This window comes from Acomys minous, assembly GCF_964271855.1.
Source record: "Acomys minous genome assembly, chromosome: 2".
NCBI lineage: Eukaryota > Metazoa > Chordata > Mammalia > Rodentia > Muridae > Acomys > Acomys minous.
In genome coordinates, this window is record NC_140484.1 from 70,699,602 (window position 1) to 70,725,425 (window position 25,824).

The window sequence follows — 25,824 nt, forward strand, 5'->3', positions numbered from 1 at the left end:
AGAGGAGAAGCTGAGTGCAGCAAGGCTCCTAGGGTCAGAGGAGGTTGGGCGACATCCTGTTTCCTCTCTCCTTCCCACTGGTGAATGTCTTGTTTTGGCTTTGGTTCTGGGTCCCGCTGGCAGGACATCTGAGTCCCATTGTTTGGACATCTGGTTCTCTTCCCTCTCCTCCCTAATCCTATTGGTCGCCCTTGGCATGCCAGTCCATCCAAGTCCATCAGTTTATATCTGTAGTTCTGTTTAGTTGCTTGATTGTTGCTCTGTCTCATAGTCGGGGCGGGGGAAGGGCCAAACTTCATCTGCTGGTTGTTCACCCCTTGACTTAATATGAACTCATTTCAAAGACTTCCAGGGGGGAAATAGCAGCTGAATTGGGACAACAAAAACTGATAAGCTGGCACCGCCCTTGGAGCTCTGCACTTGCAGGCTGGAGTCTAGCTCTGCTGGGGAAGCCCCGCCTCCTGCCTGGATTCGGCAGACAGCAAGCCAGGGCCTGTCTGATCTGTTCAGGCTGCCCTTCCAGGGGAGCCAGCAGATTCCCAGCTTCTCTGATAAGGAAGCTGGTGGCTGGTCCTGCTACAAAAACCTCTGTGCCCTTGAGGACTGGATTCAGCAGGTAGCCAGTTGCTCTTTCTTTGAAATTACGTAGCCTCTACATGTTTGTTTCTGACTGGTCTTATGTGTATGAATTTACTGTGTTCTATATATCTTGGCTCTAGATTATTGGCTTATATACTATTGGATATAGTTAAAAATCTGTAGCATCTGTAACATAAAGTTAGCTTAAACTCCTAACGCAGGGTTGGAGCCATTCTGGGCAGTAACAAATGGCATAAGCCAACCAAAGAAACAGGTATCCAAAGATACTTTTAAATTGGGATAAGATTCTGCACAATTTCTGTCCTGTCTTAAAAACCAGGTTTGTAAAAATAAGATTTAAAACTATGCTTGATTAATGAGCTATTAAAGCTGCACCTCCATGCATTCATATACAGGAGGGGTTTTTTGTTTGGTTGGTTTTTGGTTTTTGCTAAAATTGGGCCACAACTAAATGCCAGAGACTGAAAAATCTCCATCTCATGATACAATAAAACAATGACCTTGGGCAGTCTAACAAAAACTTAGAATGGTTTCTCAATCTATGGGTTGCTACCCTTTAGGCATCCAAAGACCTTTTTAGAGGGGTAGCCTAGGATTACCTGCAAATCAGATGTTTATTTTATGATTGATGTCACTACAACATTATATATACACATTAAAGGGTTACAACATTAAAGAAAGTGAGAATCACTGGCTCACAGGGTCTATTCAGGATAACAGATATATATATATATTTAACCTCCTTGTTTTTACTAGCATTATGAAGATATAGCTATTTTTTGTAACCTGAGTCATACAAGGAAATATTCTATAACGATAAACCATGTTAGGATCAAGAAAGTTCCCAATCTCTATATTTTAAAATCTTCACACTGAAAGATTTTCAATTGAGAAATTGCTGTCTTATTATAAACTGTTAAAGATAATTAAAGCATACAAGTTAATTATTAGGTACCTCATAAATAGTTATATTGTTTAATATATTTATAACTACTTATAATCATTATTAATTACCAAAGTAAGCTGTATTTAACCTCCTGTATATGTTTTCAAAGTTAAGCAAAAAGTAAACAACTACAACAAACAACATTTGTCTATTTAGATATGTCAGACAGCTAGATGGTCCTCAGACATGTCAGAGATCTGCAGAACATGGCATTTAAAATATTTAATAGAAAAGCTTTTCATAATAGAGACACACCAGCTCCTGACAGCACCCCTAATGTCCTCCACAGAAGATGGGCCCAGAAGAACCTCCTCCTGGAGCTTTTGTTCATATGGCAAAGCTGGTCACTGGCTCTAAACTGTCCTTTGCCTCGGCTGCCGACAGCATGCTTTCCAAACTGCGGACAGGCGGGACACTGGGAAGTTGCCTGACTTACTTTGTATAGACAAAGGGGCAGTTCCCCCCCTCCCCTACCCCATACCACCACCACCAAAAAAAAAAATTTTTTTTTTCTGCTTCACATAAAAAGTCTTTTAAGGGCCTGGAGAGATGGCTCAGAGGTTAAGAGCACTGACTGCTCTTCCAGAGGTCCTGAGTTCAATTCCCAGCAACTACATGGGGGCTCACAACCATCTATAATGTGATCTAATGTGCACTGCATACGTAATAGGAAAAAAAAAGTCTTTCAGATCTTCCAGGCCTGACCGCCAATAACAGGTTTCCCTCCTTCCCCACCTCCCGACTACAGAAGTGATGGTGATTGACTGTCCAGGTAAGTTTATGTCATTTTCAATAGATCCCAAAGCTGCTTGCTTTGCACTTTCTGTTTACTCAGGTAAGAGTTATCCTTCTCAGGGCTCTGATGGGTTTGAAGATGAGGCTAATAAAAAGAAAACTTTTTGCTGGGCGTGGTGGCGCAGGCCTTTAATCCCAGCACTCAGGAGGCAGAGGCAGGCGGATCGCTGTGAGTTCGAGGCCAGCCTGGTCTACAAAGCGAGTCCAGGACAGCCAAGGCTACACAGAGAGACCCTGTCTCGAAAAACCAAAAAGAAAAAAAAGAAAAAAAAAAAAAAGAAAGAAAACTTTTTACTATTTCTTTACTATGACTACTCCCAATAATAAACTACTTGTGTCGTGATGAAAAATTGAATAGGAAGCCGGGAGTGGTGGCGCACGCCTTTAATCCCAGCACTTGGGAGGCAGAGGTAGGCGGATCACTGTGTGTTCGAGGCCAGCCTGGTCTACAAAGTGAGTCCAGGATGGCCAAGGCTACACAGAGAGACCCTGTCTCGAAAAACCAAAAAAAAAAAAAAAAAAAAAAAGAAAAGAAAAAAAAGAAAAATTGAATAGGAAAAACATAAAGTTTATATAAGTTCTGAGGATACAGAAATTTAAATTATGAAGATCTAAAAAAGATGTTTTAAATTTGATGAATGTAAATTATGAAAACTAGAGGATCTAAGAAGATATTTTAAAGTTGATAATGCATGTTATGAAGATTAGAGGATATGAAAACGAGCAGTGATAAGAAAATGATTTAAGATATATAAAAATTTTTAATGTCTTATTGTGCCCTTCGACCTGTTCCTCCTGGTTACACTTTATGCCCCTTACATGATAAGCTTCATTTCACATTTTATCCACGACTGCCTTAATGTTATAAAATTTATGATTTTGAAAACACAGTACCATCCCTTATATAACGGACAGGAGGCAGAACATCAAAGATTTGATTCAGGTACGTGAAGAGAGGGGCGATGTTGGGGACGAGCAATAGAAACGTATTCTAAGTGCTACCGTTTCGTTTTCAGGCTCCATTTAATCCTAGGGAGAAACTAAGTCCAAGGCCCCAGGCCCTAGGGAAACCAGGGACTTCCTAATAGCTGAACAGCTTCTGTTGTGAGGAGACAGTTGTCTGAGTCCAGACATCTTAGGGACAACTTGTAAGGAGACAGTTGTCTGAGTCCAGACATCGCAAGGACAACTTCCCCATCTTGCTGTCAGGGTCAAACAAGTTCATGTTCCCAGGTCCAGGGACCTACTCTTACCCTGATTGGTGGAGACTCCCTTGCTCAGCCCCGTATGTCAAAATATGATTGGACAGTGCTACAGCCCACCCCACACCCCCTTGCTCTATGGTTCTATCCTTTAAATACGCTGTACAGCGTCCCTTCGGCGTCCTAGTTCAGCTCCCAAGTCTGTTCTGTGGCCCTGATAGATGAGTGTGGCTTGATTATAGGACATGTTTGTAAAAAATAAAATAAATTAAATTAAAAAAAAACGTTTGTTATCTTCTTTGACCTGGTGTTTGACCCCAAAACACTGTCTTTTCTCCATTGTATATTTGTGGTGTCTATATATGTGTGGATTTATGTCTAGGTTTTCTTTTTTTATAATACATTTATTTAGCCGGGCGTGGTGGTGCACGCCTTTAATCCCAGCACTCGGGAGGCAGAGGCAGGCGGATCGCTGTGAGTTCGAGGCCAGCCTGGTCTACAAAGTGAGTCTAGGACAGCCAAGGCTACACAGAGAAACCCTGTCTCAAAAAAACAAAACAAAACAAAAAAACCAAAAAAAACCCAAACCCCACATTTATTTTATTACACACGTATAAAACAAAGTACATATAGCAGGAGAACCATGTGACAATCCTGAGTTCTATATATATTACATTTATAGTGGTTTGGCTATTTGTATCTGTCCAGCTTGAAGTAAACGTCTTTCCTGTCTTGTCGGGCCTAAATTTCAGAATGAAATTCAATATCTATCCTATCTCAACTCTACTAACTTGACTTCTTTATCTTGATCTAAAAAGATCTTATCCCCTAACCAGCTAAACTTGACTGTAAAACTGTACTATCTGGCCTTCAACACACCTCAGAGACTTGAGAAGGAATAAAACTTAAATTCCTGAGTGAGTCAGCAGTGCGGGTTAGCAGCTTCCAAAATGTACAAACTGACTTAGACAGTTTACTGCCTGAACAGTCACCCAGCACTCTCTATAACGTTGGAGCCTCACCTTCTGCTTTTTGGCCCCATATCTCGGCCAGACTTATTCGCAGGGCAGGAACTATTGAGGACTTGCTTACCCTGACTTGGCAGAGTGTGGTCATCGACTCTGCCCCTAAGCTGCCCATTTTTAGATAGAATTCTGTCTGTGGCAGGAACAAGGTATGTCTAGGTTTTGATTTCAATCCCATTGATCAACGTATCTGTTTTTTATGCCAACACCCTGCTGACTTTATTACCATAGCTCTGTAATACAACTTGCAATTAGGGATAGAAATACTTTTAGCAGTTCTTTTATTATTTGGGATTGCTTTAGCTACATCATTATAAAGATTAAGGTTGATTCCCCCCCCAATTTCTGTGAAGAATTGTGTTGAAATTTTGGTAGGGATTGCATTGAATCTGTAGATTGCTTTTGGTAGGATGTCCATTTTCACTATATTAATCCTACTGACCCATGAGCGTGGGAGATCCATCTTTTAGTGTTTTCTTCAATTTTTTTCAATATCTTAAAGTGATTATAATACACGTCTTTCACTTAACCTGGTTAGAGGTGGTGGAAGGGGGGTTGTGTTTTGGGGGCTTTTTGTTTGGTTTATTTTTGTGAGGTTTGGGGGGTTGTTTTGTTTTGTTGAGGTTAGATTGTTTCAGGCTATTGTGAAAAGTACTATTTCCCTGATTTTTCTCAGTCTCTTTGTCATTTGTATGAAGAGAGGCTACTGATTTGGGTGTGTTGACTTTGTATCCTGCTACTTTGCTGAGAAAAATGTCAGCTGTAGAAGATTCCTAGTGGGGGTTTTGGGGTCTTTAAGTGTAAAACCATATCATCTGCAAATAAGGATACTTTAATCTCTCCCTTTTCTATTTGTTTCCCCTTCATCTCCTTCAGCCGTCTTATTGCTCCAGCTAAGACTTCAAATACTATACTGTTGTTGGTCTTCGCAGCCTTGTGGGTTCTTCTTTTTCCCACCCTTTGTCCTCCCCGGTTTCAGCCACTAACACTACATAGGAGAGAAACAAGGAGAGAGAGAGAGAGAAATTAGGAAAATGCCTGAATCTAATTTCTTTCCTTTTGTTTCTTCTTTGACCACGGGCTATTAACAAACTGCAGCCAACCTCACTAAATGACCACCAACCACCAACCATGCCTGTCAGGGCTCTAGCATTTATATACTCTCTGAAAAGTTCCTAGAATTCCAAAGTCACATAATCGCAGAAACTATCTGCAGCTGGAAAAAATACACCTCTGCCAGGGCATGAGGCAAATCAGCATCAACTACTGTGGACAGTGCAAAGCAGACCCACATCCCTACACCTGGAATTAAAACAAAAGCACATACAATATTTCTGTGGGTTTTTTTTTGTTTGGTTTGGTTTTTTTGTTTTTGTTTGTTGTTGTTGTGTGTGTTTTGTTTGTTTGTTTGGTTTTGGTTTTTGGTTTTTCAAGACAGAGTTTCCCTGTGTGTAGCCCTGGCTGTCCTGGATTCACTTTGTAGACCAAGCTGGCCTCAAACTCACAGCAATCCTCCTGCTTCTGCCTTGAGTGATAGGATTAAAGGTGTGTGCCACCACGTCCGGCAACATTTCTGGGTTTTTTGTTTTTTGTTTTTTAAAGAAACCAGGATTCTTTCTACACTATATTGAATTGGTATGGAGAGAGTGGACAGCCTTCTCATGTTCCTGATTTTAGTAGACATGCTATAATTTCTCACCACTTAGGTTGATATGGGCTACTGTAAACTGCTTTTATTATGTAGAGGTTTGTCCCTTGTATCCCTAGTCTCTCTAGGACTTTTATCATGAAGGGGTATTGGATTTTTTTTTTTTTTTTGTCAAAATCCTTTAAGGAATCTAGTAAGGTGATCATGTGGATTTTTGTCTTTCAGTTTATTTATGTCATTGATTATGTTTGTTGAACCATCCCTGCATCTCTGGGATGAAGGCAACTTGATCGTTGTGGATAGTTTTTTTGATATGTTCTTAAATTCCAGTTCGCAAGTATTTTATTAAGAATTTTTACATCTGTATTCATGAAGGTATTGATCTATAATTTTCACTTTTGTCAGGTCTTTGTGTGATTTTGGTATCCAGGTAAAAACGTCTTTGTAAAAAAAGAAAAAGAACTAAACAATGTTCCTTCAGTTTCTGTTTTGTGGAATAATTTGAGGAGCATCAGTATTAATTCTTCTTTGAAGATCTGGTAGAATTCTGTGCTGAATCCATTTGGCCCTGAACTTTTTTTAAATTACTGCATCTACTTCACTAGGGGTTATGAGTTTGTTTAAATTAATTGTCTGAAAAGTAAATTAACGAGGAGGAAAAATAAATAAATAGCTTGTCTGATCTTGATTTAATTTTGGTCAATTACATACATCAAAAAATTCATCCTCTTGCATGGTTTCTAACTTTGTGGAGGACTGTATTTTTTTAAAATATTTTTTAATTTTTTACATACACATTTATATTATTACACAGATATAAAATAAACTATATACAGTAAGAAGAACCACAAAACAACCAGGAATTATAATAATTTTACATTCATAGTGTTTTTAGCTATTTGTATTTGGCAACCTTGAAGAAAACATCTTTCCTATCTTGGTGAGTCTAAAATTCTGGCTGTTAAGTCAATATCTATCATATCTCATCTCCATCAACTTAAAACATCTATCCAGACCTAAAAACATCTTAACCCCTAAACAACTAAGCTTCTTTGTAAAACTAAACTCTCTGGTCTTCAACCCCATCTGAGACTTGAGAAGGAATAAAATTAATTACCTGAGTAAACATAAGGTGCATGTTAGCAGCTTCCAAAGTGAAAAACAAAATACAGAGACAGTTTTCTATATTGTTAGAGGGAAGACTGCGTTTTAAAGTATGTCTTTATGATCTCTGGATTTCCTTGCTGTCTGTTGTTATGCTGGGGGGCGTGGCGGTTACTATCTCATTGTTAATTTGAATCTTCTTTCCTTGTCTTTTAGTTAATATGGTTAAGGATTTGTCAATCTTACTGATTATCTCAAAGAGCCAACTCTTTGTGTCCTTGATTTTTTTCTATTTTATTTATTTCAGCCCTGAGTTTGATTATTTCTTTTTGTCTACTCTTTTTGGTTTTATTTCTATTTGTTATCTAGAGCTTACAGGTATGTTGTTAAGTTAGTAATATAAGATTTTTCCAATTTTCTGATGTAGGCACTAGCCTCTTAAAACCACCTTCATTGTGTCCCATAGGTTTGGGTGTGTCGTGTTTTCACTTTCATTCAATTCTTTAATGTTTTTACTTTCCTCATTACTGTCTTCACCCTTTTTTTTTTTAATTCAGTAGTGAGCTGTTGGGTTTCTGGGAGTTTGTATGCTCTGTATTGTTTTTGCTGTTGATATCCAGCTTTAATCTGTTGTTGTGGTCAGATAGAACATGGGTGTTATTTCAGTTTTCTTACATCTATTGAGGCTTGCTTTGTGTCCAGGTATATGGCCAATCTTGGAGAAAGTTCTTCGAGCTGCTGAGAAGAAAAGTCATTATTTTGTGTTTAAATAATGTGTTCTGTAGATGTCTGCTGGGTCCATTTGGCTTACGTTATTATTTAACTCCAGCATTTCTTTGTTTGTGGCTTTTGTCTGGATGACCTGCTTATTGGTGAGAGTGGGGCACTGAAGTCTCCTACTATGGCTGTGTGAAGGCCGATATGTGATTTCAGCTGTTTCTTCTATGGACTTGGGTGCCCTCGTGTCTGGCAAATATGTTTAGAATTGCAGTATCTGCGTTGTGAATTTTTCCTTCAATGAATATGTAATGAATGTCCTTCCCAATCTCTTCTGATTGTTTTTGGCTTGAAGTCTATTTTGTCAAATATTAAAGTGGCTGTACCTGCTTGTTTCCTGGGTCTATTTATTTGAAATACCCTGAAGTAATGTTCAACCTTGATGATGAGGTATACTATTTGGATGTGGTAGAAAAGTTGGATTCTGTTTTCTAATACAATCTGTTGGTCTGTGTGTGTGTGTGTGTTTTTTTTTAATTGAGAGTTATCAATGAGAAGTGTTTCTTGATTCCTGTTATTTTGTTTTTATACTATGGGTTTTTTTTTCTTCCTCTTTTGATTTACTGCTCTGGGATTGTTTATTCCTTATGTCTTGGGTATAGTTCACCTCTTGAGACTGAAGTTGTCCTTCTAATGCCTTCTGTAGAGTTGCCTTGGTAGATAGATATGGCTTAAATTTGGTTTTATCATGGAATGTTTATCTTTCTCTATCAAATGTGTTTGATAATTTTTCTGAATATAGTAGAGTGAACAGGCCTGGGGTCTCTTGGAGTTTGTAGACCATCTGTCCAGGCCCTTCTGTGTTGGCTGTTTTTTAAAGATTAAACTTTATTATACAACCCAACTATCTTACACAAGAGGGGGAAAAACGTTAATGGGAAACAAGAGTGAACCTTCCGGTATCTTTTTCTCATTGAGAGTCGATTAGAAACACAATAATCCAGGTGGAGTGCCCGGTCCGGTCCGCTTCCTGAATTCCAGGCCCGGGATGGCACCACCCAGTCTATCTCAAGGTTAGTCTCAGGGAGTACCTGTGGTGTGTCCAAGGGCAAAGCCCGCCAAGACTGCTTTCCCCTGTGACAAAGCTTACACTCCTTCTCACACTTCTGGCTTTTAAAATCTCCATTGAGAAGTCAGGTGTTAGTCTATGTTAGTTATATATGACTTTGTCTTTTTTCCCTTGCAGTTTTTAACTTGATTTCTTTGCTCTGTATGTATAGTGCTTTAATTTTTATGTGTGTTGGGGAAGTTTTTTCTGATCCTGTCTATTTGGTATTCTGTATCCTTCTTGTATCTTGGTAGGCGTCTTCTTCTTTAGGTTGGGGAAATTTTCTTCTATGATTTTTGTTAAAAAGCATTTTCTGTGTCTTTGGTCTGGTTTTTGTTTGACATCCTAAGCTTTTCACTTCCAGCTTTATTTCAGTTTGATTTTTCTATAGTGATTCTATTCCTTTGTTTAATTTTACTCTTATGTCTTAAAATGTTTTCATTATTTTTGTTTCCCAAGATCATTTTTATTAAGATTTGTTTATTTTTATTTTCTGTATATGAGTGTTTTGCCTGCTTGAATGTATGTGCACCACATGCATGCCCAGTGCCTGCTGAGGCCAGAAAAGATCATCAAGTCCCCTGGAAATGGAATTATAAATGGTAGGTACCGAGAGTCAAGCCCGGGGCCACTGAGAGAGCGTCAAGTGCTCTTAATCACTGGTCATCACATCAAATCCACGAGAGGCAGCAAGTCATTTATTTGTGCTCTCTCTGATTTTTTTTTAATATAGGAGTTTAACAGTATAAATTTCCCTCTGAGAAATGCTTTTAATGTGTTTCAGAGATTTTGTTGTACTGTACTATGATTTTCATTTTGTTCTAAGATTTAAAAAAAAAAACTTTCCTGGATTTGGAGAGACGTCTCAGCAGTTAAGGGTACTTGCTGCTCTTCCAGATGATCCAAGTTCAGTTCCCAGACTTATATCAGGTGACCCATAACCATCGATCACCCCCAGTTCCAGGGGAGCCAATGACATCTTCTGGCACCCACACATAGGGTATACACAGACATACACACATAAGTGAAAATAATCTTAAAAATAGGAATATTTCCTACTGTCTTCTTTGACCCGTTCACCATTCTGGAATGTGTTGTATAATTTCCATACGTCTGGGTAAATTTGTGCACTCTTGATTTTGACTTTAATTGCATTGTGATCAAATAGAATACACAAAGTTGTTTCGGTGTTTTGTGTCTGGTTTAAACTTCTTGAAGCTATTTGATGACCCTCCTGATTGTTCTCTTAAACTCTGTGTCCTAGAGCCCACCTAGGTGACTCTCGTTGGAGAACATCTACAGCACAGGTCAGTTAGGGCGGGGATGTACTGCTGCCTTGGTCTTCCTTACAGCTTCCGTTGCTGTAACGAACCCTGCACATGGGGGTGTCTTTCCTGGATTGTGTGTCTGGGGTGAGAGTCTAGTCGGCCTTGGGTTGGGCTGGTGCAGATGCTGCATGACTAGATCCAGGCCTGGGACAGCCAGAGCTGCTTTGACTGCAGTCAGTCTCGCAAGTGTAGAGATGACCCAAGAGCCTCGAGAGTCAGGGGTATTCAGGCGGCAAAGTTGGTGTGCGAGCTGCAGGAGCTAGGCTGTCAGGTGTGGAGGAGGTGGGTGAGGGGCCACATTATACGTTCTAATTCTACTACTCTTCCCGCTCCCCCTCTCTTATTCCCTTCCCACCCCAACCAGCCCAGCAATCCCACTAGTCCCATCCTACTTTGGTGCAGTTTTTCTTTGTTTTTCGGTCTCTGCTTTGTGACCCTCTTGGTCTAACCAAGGCAAGTGCATGGGCATGGGTGAGAAGCTAGCCGCTGAAGCACGGAGACACCACTGAAGCCAATGACCTCTCTGCCAGCAACCTTTGAGAATGCCGTCAGCTCCCCGTGGCAGGGCAGGGCACCGTCTCTATGACTGAGTATTGACTAGTTCAGTTTTGTGGGGGCCTATGCAGACAACTGCAGCTATTCACGAACGCCATAAGATAGCCTTTCATAGCCCTCCAACCTATGACTCCAACTCTTACACTCTTCCCGTTCCTTCTTCTGAGATGCTGTTCTCTGAGCCTTGGAAAGGGTGACCTAAGTGTCCTGTTTGACACTCAGTACTCAACAGTCTCCTGGTTTCAGCAGCAAACCCAGCCATGAGTCTACATTAGCCACCATTCACTGCAAAGACAGGATAGGGAAAATGTGGAAAACGCTTTATTATGTAAGGCTAGTTAGTCCTCAAGTGCCCCTAAACTTGGGAAAGTATCTGAAAGAACAGTGAAACAGCAGTTAGAGTCTGAATGAAGGCACATTGTATTGGTGGGGAAAGGCATTCCCTAGGAGCCACAAGATGGGGTATTACCCTATAAGTTGTTAGCCAAAGAGATTTCTGGTGCCCCTAAAGCCATAAAACCTGTTTCCACGGCTGCTGGTTGCATGTTAGAACTAGACGGTAACTCCACTGCTGCTGGTGCCACATGTTGGCTGTGAGAACAAACAAGCTGGAGCAGAGCTGCCAGCTCCCTCATTTGTTGGCTAGACAAGCCCTGGGTGGAATAGCTCCTTTGGCCTTTTATCAGTGCTCCATCGTGGGTAAGCAGATGTTTGCTTATGTCTTCCCAGGAAAAGAAGAAGTCACACAGCAAAGTGGCATAGGCCTTTTTTTTTTTTGACCTTGAGCTGCACTAGAGCAACGTGCCTCCTAAGACAGCAGGACACCGTTCTTCCCAGAGCAACACTGATGCCAGAATCCGCTTCCATCTATTACACTGCACAGATGTTTCCTTGCCAATTCAGTTTGAGAATGCTGGGGTTAACAGTCTCAAAGAGAAGCTAGAAACCGATGTTAACAATACTAAAACTGAGGATAATATGGAAGCACAGAGCATCCCAGGCCATCAAGTCAACTGTAACCTCCTGACGGGAGACGGGAGACGCGGGAAACAGACAAGGTAAACAACTACCGCCATTCTTCACCACAGAAAGCCCATTGGTGGCCATGACGCAAGGGGCCAGTGAGCTGCCCATGTATCCCTAGGTAGAAATCTCGCTCACGTTCTCTGGGCCATGGCCGAGACCCTGTCATCTGAGTTTCCAGGTAAAGTTTTGAGCAGACAATGGCCTTTCTCAAACAAGACACAAAGAATACAGTTGGCCTAGTCCCAGCATTCCTGGTGCCGAACACACCACTGGGCCTGGTGTAGGGGAGAGCACAGGATCTGGGAAACATCTCAGGAGGGCATGTTCAAAGAAGACGAGGAGGTGAGTTCTCACTGGGCAACTTGGGGGTCCGACGTCCCGTGTTCTGAGGCAAACTGGCCATTTGCTTCCTCCATCATTTCCTGGTACTGACATTTGAAGAAACCAGCCTGCGGCAAGAAAATCGGCATGAAGTAGTGAGGGGGAAAAAGAGAGGCTCTAGTGTGGTCAGTGAGTAAAGCACTCCAGAACCTACATAAAGGCAGGGTGGCCACCGTGCCCCTCCTGTCATCCCAGAACTCAGGAGGTGGAGGCAGGGGATCCCTGGAGCAAGACGGCTAGCTAGACCAGCCAATGGATGATCTCTGAGTTCAAGTGAGAGGCTCTGTTTCAATATATACGGTAGAGAGCAAGGGAGACAGACACTCAACATCTACTGATAGCCTTCACATGCACACATGCGTGTATACCCACAAAATCACGTGTGCCTACACAGGCATGCATACACACATTCATGCACAAACTCGTGCACGTGCGCGCGCACACACACACACCATGCAAAAAAAAGAAAGGAAGATGACTAAAGGAGAGGAAAGCCAGCCATCCTAATACTTTCAAATAACCTGGTACATGTTGTATCACTTAGACAGGGCCGGGGGGGGGGGCAAAATTATGTGACTGAAGTCACCCTCACACTAAAAAACACCAAGACCCAGACGAGCCCCAGGGCTTATGTCAACAACCCTCAGATTATGTGGGTCCCATCAGCGCATGGATTAATTACACACGGGAGCTCAACCAATGTTTGTTCCTGATGAGTGACTTCATAGAGAGTAGCCATGCTCTGCCTGACATGGAATGCTAAGATGGCGCCTGCTCGGTATTCTCTGCTCCCTGGGCTCAGGGCCTTCTCCCATCCTCTCCGGTCCACTTAGGTCCTATCTGCCACTCCCCTTCCCTGACACCAGTCCTCAGCAGCATCTCTTTTGTCCCTGTTTTCTACAAAAGTGGGGAAGGAGAAGGTTCAAAAAGCCCTATGGGAGTGGTTTCCAACCTTCCTAATGCTGCTACAATTCTACATGTCATGGTGACCCCCCCAACTATAAAATTAATTTGTTGCCACGTCATAACTGTAATTCTGCTACTGTTATGAGTTATCATGTAAATATCTGATATGCAGGACTATGATATGCAGCCTCTGTGAGGGTCTCAGCTGTTTCTTAAGAAAAGAAATGTCTTATGCAAATGCTGAAGGCCTTTTTCAGATTAGCAAACTTCAAGCTTACTTTTAAACTTACTCTGCTTTGCCATGTTTACGCTATACTTTGATTTTTTTTTTTTACATTTCCAGAAGACTGTATAATGGGAGATATAAATTGGCCTCTGCTTTCTAGCTTGTCTCTGTAAATAAATGACATTTACATTTAGAATGACCACATAGTTCTAGGCATATTAGAAACATTTAATCACTTATGAGGTGATTGACCATTAACTCATATTTTAATTACCTTTGTTTTAAGAATTAATAATGAACTAGAAACTCCCATAAGATTTAGTATTTTATAAATTAGAGTAATTTATCTTTGTTAAGATTTTAAGCTTTGGGGGTGGGTATGGTGGCACACACCTTTAATCCCAGCACTCGGGAGGCAGAGGGCAGGTGGATCTCTGAGTTTGAGGCCAGCCTGGTCTACAGAGCGAGTCCAGGACAGCCAGGGCTTGTTGGCTCTGTTTATTAACAATTAAGCTTTATTATACAACCCAACTAGCATATACAAGAAGGAAAAAAAGGTTAAAGGGACAAAAGAGTAAACCTTCTGGAATCCGTTCCCCAGGACGGGTCCTTAGGTGTCTCTGTCCCACGAGCTGGTCCGGTCCCTTGCTCTCTCCGCGCGCCCTGCTCGCCTTCACCTGTTGTTTTTTCCACCTTGTTGCGAGCAGAGAGTTTACACTCAGAATCTGGAAGAAAGGAGGCAGGCCAAGAGCAAGTGGTACGATTTAGCAAGAGAGGTTTATTAGCAATACAAAGGCAACTACAACAAAAGGCAGCAGCTAAGGCTCCAAGGCCAAGCCACCAATACCATTCCATTATACTCTTAAAACTATCTTAATTCTAATAGGAGTAGCATTTAGCATCTTATACTATCAATGTTCTGGGAGCTTATGTCATTAGGGTATACGACCTGATATCGCGAAGTTCTGCCGAACAGGTTCGCTGCTGCGACTTGAATCAGTTCTCGGGTTGTTATCTGACAGCATGTCTGTCTGCTCTGTCCGGGGAGAGCGCCCCATCGGCTGGCAGCATTTCAGGTAATCATGGTGACAGCGAGAGAGCTGGCTGCTTCTTCTCAGGGTTTTTATACTTAACTTAACCTTATCCTCTCTAATTCACACATCTAGCTTTCTGCGTCACTCTTATCACCAACTTGCAGTCCTGGCTGCTCCTAGGTCAGAACTTACTACTAAGGTTTTATCTATCACTCACACATCTGGTCAGACGTCAGCTTTTTGGACTGTCAGCTATTTTCTACACTGGGCTTTGAAACAAGCCCTGACATGTAGCTGCTTCCTACACTGGGCTTTGAAACAAGCCCTGACATGTTTATTACAGAGTGAAACTTCCGGTATCCGTTCCACAGGACGGGTCCTTAGGTGTCTCTGGCCTGCGCACTGGTCTGGCCTGTTTGCTGATCCTCTTCCTGATCCACATGCGCTCAAGGCCAGTCTGAGCCTGCTGCTCCTCTCTCCTCTCCACCTGCCTGTCTGTCACATGCAAGGGGCGGTCTCCCTCTCCCATTGAGGGTCGATTAGAAACACAATAGCCCAGGTGCAGTCCCTTGGTCCCCTTCCTGAATTCCAGGCCCGGGATGGCTCCACCCAGTCTATCTCAAGGTTAATCTCAGGGAGTACCCGTGGTGTGTCCAAGGGCAAAGCTCGCCAAGACTGCTTTCACCTGTGACAAAGCTTACAATCCTTCCCACACTAATTTACTCAACAGCCGCTGCTTGGGTACCCACCTGTGTACCAGTCCTTGCGACAAGTGTTGGTGGGCAGAGGGTGGGTAATAAGACAGTTGTTGTTCCCTCCCTTACAGACGTCCAGTGGCACAGGCAGGAAAGGAATCTGGTGATTACAATATAGTATAAAGCAAACGATCACGTGGTGACATTGGTAGGGGTTCCCGGTGTCCAGAGAAGAGTCTTGAAGAAAGCGTATTTAGGTTGTGAGTAAGTCAAGCAAAGGCCAAAAGATGGAAGGAAGCATGCACCAGGCAAACCCTGGAGCTTGGAGGCAACTGGGCATGCTCAGAACAGCTTACAGTTACGGGTCCTTGGGATGGGTGAAGGCTGACGACTTGCGTTGCACCCCTGGAACCCACCTAAAGGTGGCAGGAGAGTACCGACTCTATGGAGCTGTAGTATACGGGCTGCCGGGTATATGAAGCCACCCACAGCAGGGTGAGAATAAATCAGTAGGGTCTGCGGAGGCAGCTCATCAGGGAAGGGCCAAGTTCAACCTCTGCAAGCCACATGGCGGAGGGAGCAAAGCGACTTCCATAAGTTGTTTTCTGACCTCTGTGAGGTGGAGAGAACTGTAGGCTTTAGGACGCGGGGACAGCTGACATGGAGACAGATCGGGCGCAGAGGGGGAGGGGAGGGGAGATGGAAAGGCTGAGCCTCGGTGCTTAGAGCTAAGGACCTGCCTTCCTTTCAGTGAGAACAACATGTCCAGGACCCACAGAACTGAGTTTCAGTTGGAGCTGCCAGTGAAGTACGCCGTCTACATGGTTGTCACCAGGTGCTGTTCCACCCCGCTGTCCCCTGACAGGCTGGACACAGCCAGCTTAGTGTTCATGAGCTGCTGCCCTGCGTTGTGCATATATACATGCACCTGTGCTCATAGGCACACAAGTGTGTGTGCATGCGTGCATGTGTGTGTGTGTGTGTATACATATGGGGCCAGAGCAAACTTGGCACTGTGCCCGACACACAGGAAGCACAGTATTCATGCTTCCTAAAACTGCTTCTGCTTCTGCCCAGACCCACACACTTGGTGTCTAGCCGACCTTGTCCCCAAGACCTGTACTGCCACCTTCCTGTTCTCTGAATATTCAGTTCAAGCCCCTTTCTCAGGACACCATCATGTTCTGTCACCTGTTGTCTCTCTTTCTCTCTCTCTTTTTTTTTCTTTTAGCGATGAGAGTTCTATCAAATACCTCAACTTCACGGCTTCAGAGATGACCAGTCAGACCATACAGCATCAGTATCGGGTGAGGAGCAGGGAAGTCTGGGTCCTGAGAGGATGCTGGGATGGGAAAATTGCTGTAAAGAGAGGCAGAAGCAGTTTTAGGAAGCATGAATACTGTGCTTCCTGTGTGTCGGGCACAGTGCCAAGTTTGCTCTGGCCCCATATGTGTACACACACTTATACACATACACACATGCACTCACACACATGCATGCTTGCACTCCCACACATATATACACAATACACATACCATATGTGTACTTTCATACACAATTGCACATGCATATACACACTTACCCACATACATACCCCACACTCAGAAACAGATATTCTCTCTCTCTCTCTCTCTCTCTCTCTCTCTCTCTTTCTCTCTCTCTTTCGAGCAGGGGTCAGTACAGTCACCACCTTGACGGAGAACAAGAAGGCTCAGCTGGTGGTGGCTGCCCATGATGTAGACCCCATTGAGCTAGCTGGTGGTCTTCCTGCCTGCCCTGTGTGGAAAGACGGGGGTCCTTACTGCATCATCAAGGGAAAGGCCAGGCTGGGGCGGCTGGTCCACAGGAAGACTTGCACCACTGCTGCCTTCACACAGGTTAACTCGGAAGGCAAGGGTGCTCTGGCTAAGCTGGTGGGAGCTACTAGGACCAATTACGACGACAGATAGCATGAGATCCATTGCCACTCGGGAAACAACATCCTGGATCCTAAATCTGTGGCTCGCATTGCCAAGCTGGAAAAGGCAAAGGCTAAAGAACTGGCCACTAAACTGGGTTAAATGTACACTGCTGAGTTTTCTGTACATAAATATAATTACAAAATTAAAAAAAAGAACAACAGTTATTGGGACCTCATGGAACTTAGAAGCATTGGAACGGCAAAGGGCACAATCATTTGGGCAGAAGGGGCAGGCTACAGAGTTCGAAAGGTTCCTTACCGATTACACATTTGATAAAGGGTTAATATCTAAAATATATGAAGAGCTAAAAAAAAAAACCTGGACATCAAGAAAACAAATAGCCCAATTTAAAAATGGGGCACAGACTAAGAAGAGAACTCTCAAAAGGTAAAATGCAAACGATGAAGAAATGTTTAAAGATGTGTTCAACATCCTTAGCCAATAGGGAAATGCAAATGAACACTACTTAGAGATTTCATCTCACCCCAGTCAGAATGGGCAAGATCAATGAAACAAATGACAGCTCATGCTGGCGAGGATGCAGGGAAAGAGCGCTTATCCACTGCTGACGCGAGTCCACTTGTGCATCCACAAGGAAATCAGGGTGGAGGTTCCTCAGGACTCTAGAGCTACCTAAAGACCCAGCTACACCACTCTTGGGCATATACAGACATACTTGTCCATCCACGTCTGTTCCTGCTTTATTCATAATAGCCAGATGTTGCAAACAGCTTAGCTGTTTATCAACCGAAAACTGGGTAAAGTACATTTACACAACTGAATATTAGTCAGCTGTTAAGAAATGAAATTGTGTAATTTGCTCGTTCATGGATGGTTAGAAAACAATCATCCTGCGTGAGTTAACTCAGACCCCCTAAAAATCCCAATTATTGTTTACTTTCTTTTATGTGTGAATGTTGGCTTTTAAGTCTTTGATATGCATGCTGCAATTCATACACCTAACCACAGAGGTGAGGTACTTAGTAAGGACTAGGGAGAGGAGGGACAGCCCAACAAAGGGCACATAGGATATATTGTTGTAGAGGAATGGGGAAACGGGAATGGAAGGATTAAATGGGGAGGGAAAAGGGATGGGAAGGGAAGGAGTGTGGGGGAGGGAAAACAAACTCTAAGAAGGGCTCGACAAGTCGCCGTATTGGAAGCCTGCAACCATAGAAGCTTCCTGAAATATATACATATATGAAAAAGATCTAAATGGAGCCACCAAACAATGTGAGAGGCAAAGCCCCAAGTGAACCTTTTTTTTTTCCACACTAAGAGAAATCTCTAGCGACAGAAATAGGTTACAGCTAGCCGAGTCATTGGTCAAAGGGCTACAAAGAAACCCCCAGATTCCGCAGGCTGTTGCTAAGGTTTCTCTCCACAAACTGACGCTAACCTCTATTGTTGAAAGCAATATTTACATGTCTCATTAGACATGGAAAGGTTGAGCTGGTGCCTAACTAGAGGCTTCTCTCCTACTGACTGCACTTCGTGGTTCTAGAAGGTTCTGTAAGTGTTACCCAAAAAAGAAAAGCAGCCATCAACTCAGCTACAAACCTGCAACCTACAAAGCCGACCTGCTTACACGATACGCTGCTTTAACAGTAGCATAAATGTTTTGGGTGTAACCAACTTCTGTCTATGTTGTTGTTTGTTTGTTTCCCCAACCACTTTTTCATTAGATTTAAGACCTACTATGCGGAATCCATACCTGACGCGACTGTGGTAGCCAAGAACCTGACACTGGATAAGTCACGGATCTAGGGGGAAACCAAACACTATCGATCTGCTAAAGGAACACAGCGATAACATGACTTCGAATGATCCTCACCTATACCCATAGGCCAGTGCCTCACTTAACCATCACCAGAGAAATTTCTTGCAGTAGACAGGGAGTAACACAAAGACTCACAACTGGACAACGTAGGGTAAAAGATCTGAGCCCACTTTCTGGTTTGAAAACCTACTGAAACCCACGAATCCCTGAGCACAAACCCTCACCATTCCCTTGACTGAAATCTCACCAACCCCGCCCCCCCACACACACACCTTGGAAATCTCCAGGGCGCACTGTGTATTCAGATGCCAATTTCTGTGCCCAGAGAGATCTGGTTGCTGTCCAGTGGGCATTGCCGTTTCTATGAAGAATCTGCTGTCTCAATGTTGTTTAAGAATTGTTGTTTGTCACCTCTGATTGGTTAATAAAGAGCTGATCAGCCTATAGCTGGGCAGGAGAGGGAAGGAGGCAGGAACAGCCAGGGGCATTAGGTGGAGGAGGAGAGAGAGAAGAGAGTGAAGGGTTCGCCATGAAGACAGATGGAGCAGGAACACCCAGGGTGAGACTAAGATGGCAAGTCTCGTGGGACCCGTGGCTGGGAAGCAACGGGGCTAGTATAACTGGCTTAGATCAACATCATCTGCTCAGCTGTACTGCTTCAAGCTTGTTAATCAATGTAATTAGTCTCTATGTCATTATTTGGGAGTTAAATGGGTTTAGAAGATGCCCCTACTTATACTATATTTTTACCGTTTTTTAATGGAAAAGAAGGAAATTTAAAACACCTAAGGACAATAAGAAACATTGCAACTTATTGATTAATTATATGAATTTTAAATACTACATCTAAGTTAAAGGAAGATTGAAAATAGGAAATTAATAATAAACATTTAGAGGTTATGTCAGAACTAAAGATAAATATTTTTTAAATGGAGCTTTGCCCAACTGTCTCCTCTCATTTGTTTTTGGCCTAAAGCCCACTTTCTTTATTTTCAAGTAAATACAATTCTGTATAAAAAAGACGGTTACCATGGCTTGCTTTAGACAAAGCATAGAAGGCAAAGAGACCTCATACTACATCTAAGATTCTCACTTATAAAAGAAGTGACCCTATGCTGATTAAATGGGAAAAGAGCATGATGTAACAGCTTACTCCTGCTAATCAAGCTGGGCTCTTTCTTAATTAAACTTTTCTTACATCTTGAAAGATTAGAAATGTAAACTTTATATATTTGGACTGTATCTTGATCTATTTTATTTGCTTCGTGTCTCTTCATGACAGTTGTTTTCATGTAATTGTCTGTATATGCCTCTTCCCTCTCAACCCCTTCCCCCAACTCTCTATGTAGCCCTGGCTGTCCTGTAACTCACTATGTAGATGAGACTGGTCTCGAACCTCTGACTCCTGAGTGCTAGGGTTAAAGGTGTACACTACTACATCTGGCTGTCATATTCATTTTTTTATAATAAGAAAAAAAAACTGGAAAAAAAAGAAGAGAGAACTGAATAATAAAATCTCTGGTCACTTCATTTATGCCTTTAATCCCAGCACTCGGGAGGCAGAGGCAGGAGGATCGCTGTGAGTTCGAGGCCAGCCTGGTCTACAAAATAAGTCCAAGACAGCCAAGGCTACACAGAGAAACACTGTCTCAAAAAACCAAAAAAAAAAACCCAAACAAACAAATAAAAGAGAAACTGCCTTTACTACGAAATGAAGCACTTTAGGATAATCTGGAACCTTCACGTGCCCTATTATGCATTAATCCCATTAAACAGTGTTTTGTTGTTGTTGATTTTGTCTTTTGGTTTTTGGAGACAAGGTTTCTCTGTGTAACCTTGGCTGTCCTGGACTCACTTTGTAGACCAGGCTGGCCTCAAACGCATAGAGATCCGCCTGCCTCTGCCTCCCCTAGTGCTGGGATTCAGGCGTGCGCCACTGCCCCTGGCTGGTTAGACAGGTTTTAAATGACTTTTTAAAATGTAATTTTATGCAAAGGAAACTAACCACATCCTGGTTGTTATTGTTCATTAGTATTATATTGTCTTTAATTTCATATAGGAAAAGGAAATTTAAATATATATTCATCACTTTATATTTATAAGAGCTTTAATTAAATCTTATAATTATTTGCATATTATGACTATTCCTGGCCCTGATGACCTAAGTTCCATCTCTAGGCCCTACATGGTGAAAGGGAAGAACTAACGCTGCCAAACTGCCCTCCACATGAACAACAAATGAACAAACTCAGTAAAAATTCTGGTGTGTCTATACTGGAGAAATAAGCCTCCCAGTGAGAACTCACTTGATACACTCAGGAAAAATAAGGAAAACTCTTTAATAATCATGCGGGACTGGTTCTGGCTGATGCACAAAAGGGAGTCAGTCCAGAACAAAACCCACATCAGTTTATACAGCGCCACCCCCCCATAGTCCCACACCCCCACACCTCCACGGCCCCAACAGTCCCACACCTCCCATCCCCCCACACCCCCACACCCCCACACCCCCACACTCCCACAGCCCCACACTCCCACACCCCCACAGCCCCACACCCCCACAGCCCCACAGCCCCACACCCCCACACTCCCACAGTGCCACACTCCCACACCCCCACACCCTCACAGCCCCACACCCCCACAGCCCCACAGCCCCACACCCCCACAGTGCCACACCCCCACACCCCCTCACTCCCACAGTGCCACACCCCCACACCCCCACACCCTCACAGCCCCACACCCCCACAGCCCCACAGCCCCACAGCCCCACAGCCCCACACTCCCACAGTGCCACACCCCCACACCCCCACACCCCCACACCCTCACAGCCCCACACCCCCACAGCCCCACAGCCCCACAGCCCCACACCCCCACACTCCCACAGTGCCACACCCCCACACCCCCACACCCCCACACTCCCACAGTGCCACACCCCCACACCCTCACAGCCCCACACCCTCACAGTCCCACAGCCCCACAGCCCCACACCCCCACACTCCCACAGTGCCACACCCCCACACCCCCACACCCCCACACCCCCACACTCCCACAGTGCCACACCCCCACACCCTCACAGCCCCACACCCTCACAGTCCCACAGCCCCACACCCCCACACCCCCACACTCCCACAGCCTCACAGCCCCATGCTGCATCTGAGCAACTAAGCACGTTCCACAGAGACAGAAATTCCAAGGTGTGGTTGTTTGGAGAAACAGGGGGATTTACAATGTACGATATTGTCCCTGGCCATCCTGGCTTTCCCAGGCAGCTGTTAGCCAGGCCCATCCTGTCTGCCTGGCACAATTATGCTCCTTGCTGATAGGCATGCTGGGGGCGCACCTTCAGCTGAATTCTTCCTCGTGTGACTCAATATTTCTTGAGCAAGCTTAGCAGATCTTTTATAACATCACAGTAATATATTCTCAGCTTCTCCTCTAGTGTGGCCACAAGTGTCTGTGACCCCAGGGCAGGGTGACAGAGACAAGCGTCCCCCTGAAACTTGCTGGCCTGCTGAAAAGATGAGGGCAAACTCCTGCCAGTGGAAAAGGGAGCCAAGAGAGAGGAGACCGGCGGGGGGGGGGGGGGTGTGGGGGTGTGGTGGGGGGGGGGTTGCATCTACCCAGGCAGAAGTTGGGAGGGCCAGAAAAATGTGGCAAGTAATTTCTAACTAGAGCAACTTTTCCAGGGAAGTGAAGTGTGTGGGCTGCCTCAGCCCCCTCTGTACCCACTTCGTCGCAATTCCCCACCATCCCTGCCTGAGTCACCCTGGCAACTTCCCTGCTGCTTCCCTCTGGCCTCCTGACCACCTTTCTTCTCATTTGCTTCCTTGGTGACTCGGTAGCTGTTTCCGAGTTTGTTCGGAGCCTTGCTTCTGTTCTCCGGCCGTGAGCCACACATGCATGGCCCTTCTTCGGCTGATGGGTGAGCCTGGGGCCTGGAGAAGAGGGACTGGGTGCTTGGTCCTAGTGAGCCAGGCCCCTGAGCTGGAAGCTGCGCTTGAGAGATCGGGGTCTTGGTTAGGAGAGAGACTTGGCATTAGGGGAGGCTGAGGTGTGGGGCTTTGGATCTGGGGTTTGGGGAGTGGGAGACTATTGAAGAGCCAATCTGGGGGAGAACCCAAGTGGTCCTGAGAGTGAGGCTAGTTGACCTTGACAGCCCACAGATTTCTGATGTAGGCAGAGCTAGTACATTTCACGGTATATCCAGAATAGCACTGTGGCATCCATTTGTCCCCCCTGGACTCTCCCTCATCAAAGCCCCAAAGAGAGAGAGATGGGAAAACTGTCTTCAAGCCCTGAGGGTCACTCTGTGGAAACAGAGACCTGAAACTTGATGGTAAAAAGTGGTCCATGATCCAGGGGTCCTGCTCAAACTATGGCACCAGCCAAGGACAATATAGGGAGTAAACTTTGAACCCCTACCCAGATCTAGCCGATGAACAGGACATTCTCCACCATTGAGTGGAGAGTGGGGTCTGACTTTCATGCGAACTCTGGTGCCCCATTTTTGACCACATCCCCTTGATGGGGAGGCCTGGTGGCCCTCAGAGGAAGGATAGCAGGTTACTAAGAAGAGACTTGATACCCTATGAGCATATACAGGGGGAGGAGGTCCCCTTCAAGTCACAGTCATAGAGGAGGGGAGTAGGAGGAAAGCGAGAGGGAGGGAGGAATGGGAGGATACAAGGGATGGGCTAACAATTGAGATGTAATGTGAATAAATTTTTTAAAAAGTGGTCCATAAACTGAGTGCAGGAGAGAAGAGGGACAAGTCTGGGGTTCAGGGCAGTGGTTCTGAGGTATTGAGTGTGGAAGAGAGACAAAGGAGCAAGGAGCCTGGCAGATGCATGCTGGGAGGGAGGGCAGGGTGGCGGTCAGGAGGGAAGAGGCCGTCTGTAAAGCTTGTCGCTCCTCCCTCCCCAACATTGGCTTCTTCTCTTGCCCTCAGCTGGGACACAGAGACGGTGACACGCTTCCACATGGACGGCGCTGGGTTCGGACACAGTGTGGCTCAGTACGGCGGCTCCTGGTGAGGACTTGGCAGTCGCAGCAGTGCCCCATCCTTCCTCAGCCCTGCTCTCCTGTGGTATCACTGCAGACTTCTCCATTATGGGATGTTCTGAGGGTTTCCCTGACTACAGGCCTTCGGGATAATTTCAGATAGCATTGACCGAATGCTTACCAAGTGCCAGGCACTGTGACCTGCAGCCCACAGCATTCATATGGATCTCGTTGTACATTTGCAAGGAACTTCCCCTCAAACATATATTTACTAAATATCTAGATGCCGGCAGTGGAGGGCTTCTATTAGGACAGACCAAAACAGAAAAAAGACCTACCTACCCAGACCTTAAAATGAACCTTCGTTTTCCAGAGAGGTGGCGTCAGCTCTCTGCAGTGGCTCCTAACTGCAGCGCTCTCTGTCTTCCCACAGGGTGGTGGCCGGAGCGCCAAAGGAAATAAGGGCCACTAACCAAATAGGTGGCCTCTACAAATGTGGCTATCACACGGGCAAGTGTGAGTCTATTCACCTTCTGGGTGAGCTCTGGATCTCCTCAGGACTAATGCTGAGCTCCTACGATGTGGGGGGGGGCCTGTGTGGAGCCCAGGAGCCCCATTTCCCAGATGCAGCTCTGCCCATAAACTCAGTCTCAGACAAGCTCCTGGGCCTACCCATTGCACCCCAGTGCTGCCTCAGCCCCACCCCCTTATATGACCAGGATGTCTGCTTTATCCGTGGGGCCTCCCTGTCAACCAGGTGGGGGTAAGCCCCACGCATCTCTCATATGATGCTTTCTGTCCTCAAGGGTGACTATGTACATGTCTGTCTCCTTAGTGCCCCCACAGGCTGTGAACATGTCCCTGGGGCTGTCCCTTGCTGCTGCCACCAACCTTTCCCGGCTGTTGGTGAGTGGCTTGTGGGTAGGAATAGGGACATGGTGCTGCTGGGCTGGGCTGTCACAGAGGCTAGAGGTGCAGGGGTTGCAGAATAGACCAGACCAGAGCAATCCTCATTCACCAAGCCCTTCTGTTCCAAGGCCTGTGGTCCTACTGTGCGCCACACATGCAGAGAGAACACATACTTGACGGGGCTCTGCTTTCTACTGAGCTCATCGTTACTGAAGAAGCAGTTGCTCCCAGCTGGCCAGCAGGGTAAGTGTTCAGGGCCACCAGCTCCTCTGGGGAGTCCACACACATCCATTTGGGGTTCAGTGGGTTAGATTCTTTTCCAAAAGTGAGTAAGGAAGAGGCGATCTGGACAAACACACTGCCAGACGGTGCAGCAGCTCCAGCCACAGGTGGAGAGACACTGCTGGCACAGACACCTACTGTGTGATTGTCTTGGAACTTTGGTTTCTGCATCTATCAAACGTGCCTAGTAATAGATGGAATTTTGAAAACAACACAAGGTGACTCACGACCAGCATTTGGTACCGTGCCTGGCCTGCCATGATGGTGACGATGATATACACTGCTATTACTCTTAGAACGCAAGTGGAGGAGAGTCATTGGCCAATGACCAGTTAGTGCCACTGTCTGGGTCTTGTTGAAGGTGCAGTCTGAGCTGGAGGTATATATGGTGTGTGTGTGTGTGTGTGTGTGTGTGTGTGTGTGTGTGTGTATGTGTGTGTGTGTTTACCAGGTCAAGACATGGGGCTTGGCTTCTCTGGTACTGATGGAGATGGAAGATGAGGTGAGCCCACTGAGGCTCTCTCTTCCTCAGTTTCATACTCACTCTGAGGCCCTTAGGGAAATAGATGGGCATCCTTTACACGAATACCCTGTG

At 44.8% G+C, this 25,824-nt stretch overlaps 1 protein-coding gene across 1 annotated transcript in view; it reads left to right on the forward strand.

The window, feature by feature from the left end:
* The first annotated feature begins 307 nt into the window (after positions 1 to 307).
* Positions 308 to 25,824, forward strand: part of LOC311587670 (integrin alpha-X-like) — a 107,007-nt gene continuing 81,490 nt past the window's right edge. Inside the window, 6 exon segments of the mRNA XM_084764744.1 lie at positions 308 to 616; positions 11,758 to 12,086; positions 23,986 to 24,066; positions 24,472 to 24,575; positions 24,874 to 24,944; positions 25,076 to 25,190. Of these exon segments, the coding sequence (XP_084620870.1) occupies positions 12,007 to 12,086; positions 23,986 to 24,066; positions 24,472 to 24,575; positions 24,874 to 24,944; positions 25,076 to 25,190 (451 nt within the window). The 5' untranslated portion in view covers positions 308 to 616; positions 11,758 to 12,006.